The sequence below is a fragment of the Staurois parvus genome, unplaced genomic scaffold, assembly GCF_062004578.1.
Source record: "Staurois parvus isolate SC_StPar_1 unplaced genomic scaffold, SC_StPar_1.0 ptg000012l, whole genome shotgun sequence".
NCBI lineage: Eukaryota > Metazoa > Chordata > Amphibia > Anura > Ranidae > Staurois > Staurois parvus.
In genome coordinates this window covers 8,897,594-8,902,149 of record NW_028317808.1, presented here as the reverse complement: position 1 = coordinate 8,902,149, position 4,556 = coordinate 8,897,594, and the positions used below count along the sequence as shown (strand labels likewise).

At 37.4% G+C, this 4,556-nt stretch overlaps 1 protein-coding gene across 1 annotated transcript; it reads left to right on the top strand.

Moving 5' to 3' along the window:
• The first annotated feature begins 1,624 nt into the window (after positions 1-1,624).
• TMEM215 (transmembrane protein 215) lies at positions 1,625-4,146 on the top strand. The gene has a single exon (XM_089674751.1). It carries the CDS (start codon positions 2,039-2,041, stop codon positions 2,714-2,716), a length of 678 nt encoding a protein of 225 aa, XP_089530877.1. The 5' UTR covers positions 1,625-2,038; the 3' UTR covers positions 2,717-4,146.
• Positions 4,147-4,556: the final 410 nt, after the last annotated feature.

The following is a 4,556-nucleotide window of genomic DNA, read 5'->3' as shown; positions in this document are numbered from 1 at the left end:
GATATTTGGAGACAAGATTGGTGATGTAATTTGGGGCAGATTTATAAATGGCTTTATATGTTATTGCTAATGTTTTGAACTTTATTCATTGGGCAATGATTAATCAGTAGCAGATTTAGCCATACTTGTACATGACCAGATTTATTAAAAAAGAAATTTAACTTTCTCATCACATAGAAATTGATTACAGTCTCATGACGATAATTCACTTGTGCATATACTGGCATTGTGAAAATCAATTCTCCATCCATAGTGACCTATAGCTGAAGATATTTATTGGACAGGGCAACCATCTACTCTCCATATATGTGTACAAAAGGATTGGCCTTTGCCAGAGTACACAGTGCGCTAAAAGCTGTGTTCTTCACTGACTGGTCCTTTTTAGGGCAATGCGCTAAGTCATTGGCACACATTTTAACTGCATTATGTAGAAGAACTTTAAAATCTGCTATGTAAAGAAAGAACAAAAGGTTCAACGGGTTTTCAACTAGCTTTTTTTTGACTGGACGGTTACTATATATTTTTTATATAGGTGTAAAAATTGCCATAAATTCCTTCGCCCCTATTAAATCGGTCTTTTGCTTTAAGCATTTGGGTGTCACGGTGCAACGTGACTTGAAGGAGTTTCTACCGGACAATCTTTACCCCCTTGTCCAACAGTTGAAGACTAAATGTACTGCGTGGTCTTCCCTTCCGATTAGCACCATCTGCCGGGTGAATCTTTTCAAAATGATAAATATTGCCATAAAGATTGTTGCTTTAATATACCAGATCTTGAGAAACAACATATTGTTTTATTCTTTAAAAAAGGTAATAAAATGGAAACTAGTCACAATACTTATATGCTGACTTCTTAAAGTAGAAATTTTACCAAAGTCAAGTAAAACGAAGATATACAAGCTAAACTCCTAAGAGCATGTGAATTATTTTATCCATCAGAAATACATTATGCACTACAGTCTAGCTGTTTTTGGATTGAAGCAGTTGTTTGGAGGATGGCCTAAATATTGGAGCTCACAGCGAGTGAAAAATTGATTGCGGCCATCAACATACCTGTGTAGAGTCTTTGTCTTCCCTCCCCCCTAGACAGACTTCAGATGGCAGAGACAATGAACTCCTATGGCTAAATGAGTTCATGCAGGGCAGCTCATGTTTCCAAAGAAAGGGAAGCAAAACCCCTTACTATCATTCTGTTAAGGTCTGTATACTTGTCTTACAAACAAAGAATTAAACCTATTGTCTAAAATCTCAACCAGCATTTTCAAGACAGAAAGATGCCTTAACTATACAGTGCATTCATTTATCAGTCTCGTAAGGGTGTAAAAATTTTTGGGCTCATATATTGAATACATTCATAAGAAAAACATATTATAACTGTGGTTTATGGGAAGCACACAGCCATTGTGTATTGTCACCTGCTTTTGCTTATTATTCTTAATGCCACCAATTGTAATCTACGTTAAAAGGATGCTGCAAACATTGACTTTATTTGAATAGAGGGATCTCGTGAAAAGGAATTTGCTTATCTGGTTTCAGAATATTATCGCAGGAGGTTCCTAAGTGCTGTGTGTTTCTAGTATTTAAAGTCCACTCCTCTGCTCCGTCTCTATTCCCCTCCCGCTTCTCACATACTCTTGCATTAAGAGATGACTGTCTCAGTTTCCATTCAAGCAGTTTGAGCACATGCAAGATCTCAGTCTGCTGGCATCTGAAACACAGCATCAAGCTCTCTGTGGACTTTTCTGCAAGCACTGAATCTGCTCCAGGAGAAATGCTTTCACACGTGAATAATCCACCCAAAAGAGTTGCTGCAAACATCTTTGGATTTTATTGACAAATAATGCATGGGTCAGATACAGCTCCAGTCTGGTGTCATTTGCGGAGTTATTAAGGAAAGTGTTTGACCTGTAATTAAGGAGTGGTGTTTTCTTTTTTTTTTTTTTTAATGTTTTTTTAAAACAGTGTTTTGCTGGTCTCCAAACACGAGGAGCTGCTGATGCGCCGCCGGTCAAAAAGTACATTCTGATGGTGTAAAGACATGAGACCAGATGATATTAACCCACGTACTGGACTGGTGGTGGCCTTGGTGAGCATATTTCTTGTATTTGGTTTCATGTTTACGGTTTCTGGATTTAAAGGGGAGATGTTGGGATCCATCCCACTGATTGCAATAGGGCCAGCCATTTTTCTACCTGGAGTGGCAGCTATAACTCTGGCAAGGAGGACAGATGGTTGTACAAAATGGCCTTATAAACAGTGTGCCTGCTGCTGTAAGAAGGGGAAAGACAAGGAGAACGTAGAACTTCTGAAGACCCCGTCTGATGTGGAGTCTGGCAAGGGGAGTTCAAACGAGCTGGACAAAAAAGCTAAACCAAAGGAAAAAGACGAGGGTTGTGAGTCTAACAACATCACCACCATAGGGGATTCCAGGATGCTTACTACAAAGGGAGATGGAGATGAGGGGATTAAATGCCAGGACCAATGCTGTCCTACAAACACATTACCAGGAGTAGAGAACCATAACACATGCTCAGTTTTTGATAAAAAGATTACTGCGGACCGAATAATATACACTGCTACAGAGGAGAAAGTTACTCTAGATCCAAGAGACAGTGATGCAGGTGCCTATCCTCAAGGAGGGGACAATTCTTATAACAGGTATTGCTGTTATGTAAAACCGACAGAAGTGAACTGGGACCAAGAGACCATTGTCTAAAACCTAATAATAATGCACATATACACACTATACAAGAATGTTTTTTGCACTGCATGACTGATCCAAGCCTTGTCGAAAACAATACAGGTGCTTATGTCTGGCAGTCTCCTGCTGAAGGTGTGTTATTGCAGATTAGCATGTCTAGGGTCATGGGTCTCCTGTTTCCTTTTTTGATAGTTCTGGCCAAACACAGTGCCTTGCTATGGAGCTGGACATGCGCGCAGCAAGCATGACCGATCACCAATAGGACAACAGGCAGGGATAACAGCTCAGGCTAACTGAGAACACACTGACAATACACCAATATGCTGAATGATAAGTTGCTGCAATGACACTTTTGTTTTTATAATCATGTATGACCCAAACTATTACTACATGTGGAGAAACAGGTACCCATACCTTCCTGATAATTCTAAGTTGAAGCTTAGCAATGCAATGATTTGCTAACAGACATTTACTGATAAATGGTATAATCCTCAATAATAATTGTCATTTTAACCAGTGGGGTGCTGCTGCTAATTCTCATGACTTCTGATGATTTTTTAAAATGAGAATTATCACCAGACTATTTTTTTTATGTTTCCTAAAATATGATAGTGTTTAAAAACATGCATGTTATTTACAACTGTTATATTGAAAAAAAGTATTTTCCCATAGTTCACTTTATCTCTAACCTGTGATAGAAGATATGATGGAATTTGGAAGCTAACTGGTTGCTAGAGACAGCACTTCTGTGTATTAGTTGCTACAGTTTTAGAAATCTGCTCCAAAGTTTTCTTTATTATTTGGTGGCTTTAAAAATGTATAAGGTCTTTTTAATGGTATACAGTCATATTGATTTACGAAAATTAAAGCAAAGGTGGAGTAGTTGCCCAGAGCCATCAATCAGGACCAACGATATAAAACGACCTATAAAAGAAAACATAGCATGGATTCATTACTAGTTTTCATAAATCAGCTTTAAATTATGCAAGTTTTATATCGCTGCAAGTGCCAACATATTAAAAACTATTTCTGGTGATAAATCCCAATAATGTGCTGATGCAAGACAGTGTTAGGAGCTTCCATACATTTTCATTTGTATGATTTTTTCTTACTAGGAATAACATATGCACTCTTAATAATTATTGACTATATACTGAAAATCTATTAACTGTTTGCAACTTGTAGGCTTCTTTAATAAATAGAACAGTATAATGCTTGCCTATAAATTATTCTAGTATTTGCATTGATAAATGAATATTTTAATAAATGCCATGCTTTGAATTGTTGTGCTTTAGTGTACGTATATACCTGGATGTGTGGCTGGTACTTAATACTGACCAAGGGTTAATCTTATTCATGTATAATAGCTTTTGTGAGCATTTTCAATATGCTGGCTTCACCTCGCCATTCCTTGAAGGGCTTGTAAAATAAATTGTTTCTCAGTCCTCTGGCTATGAAAAGATTAATGTCAAAAAGTTGAGTAAGCTTTCAAACGTTAAAAGGGGAAAGTTCAGCTTTGCCCATCTCACTTGGGGAAGAGAGAGAGGACAGCGGTGAAATCCATTGACCTTCAAGACTGGTGGGAATTAATGAGAAAAACATTGGGATCTGGCCTTTATTATAGATGAACTGGATTATCATTTGCAAACGAAGGGCAAAAAAAAAAAGGTTGCTAACAAGATCAGAAACCATAAATATATGCACATTAATTATGTTATTTCAAAATTGTCCCTAAATTATTTAATTAAGTACAACTGAAATGTATATATGCACAGTGGTAATTAGAGATGAGCGAATCGAAGTATCCGAAGTGGAATTCGAGTCGAATTTCGGAAAAATTTCGATTCGTGCCGAA

Coding starts and splice junctions, on each gene's coding strand:
- TMEM215 (XM_089674751.1), top strand. CDS start 2,039: ATGAGACCAGATGATATTAACCCACGTACTGGACTGGTGGTGGCCTTG.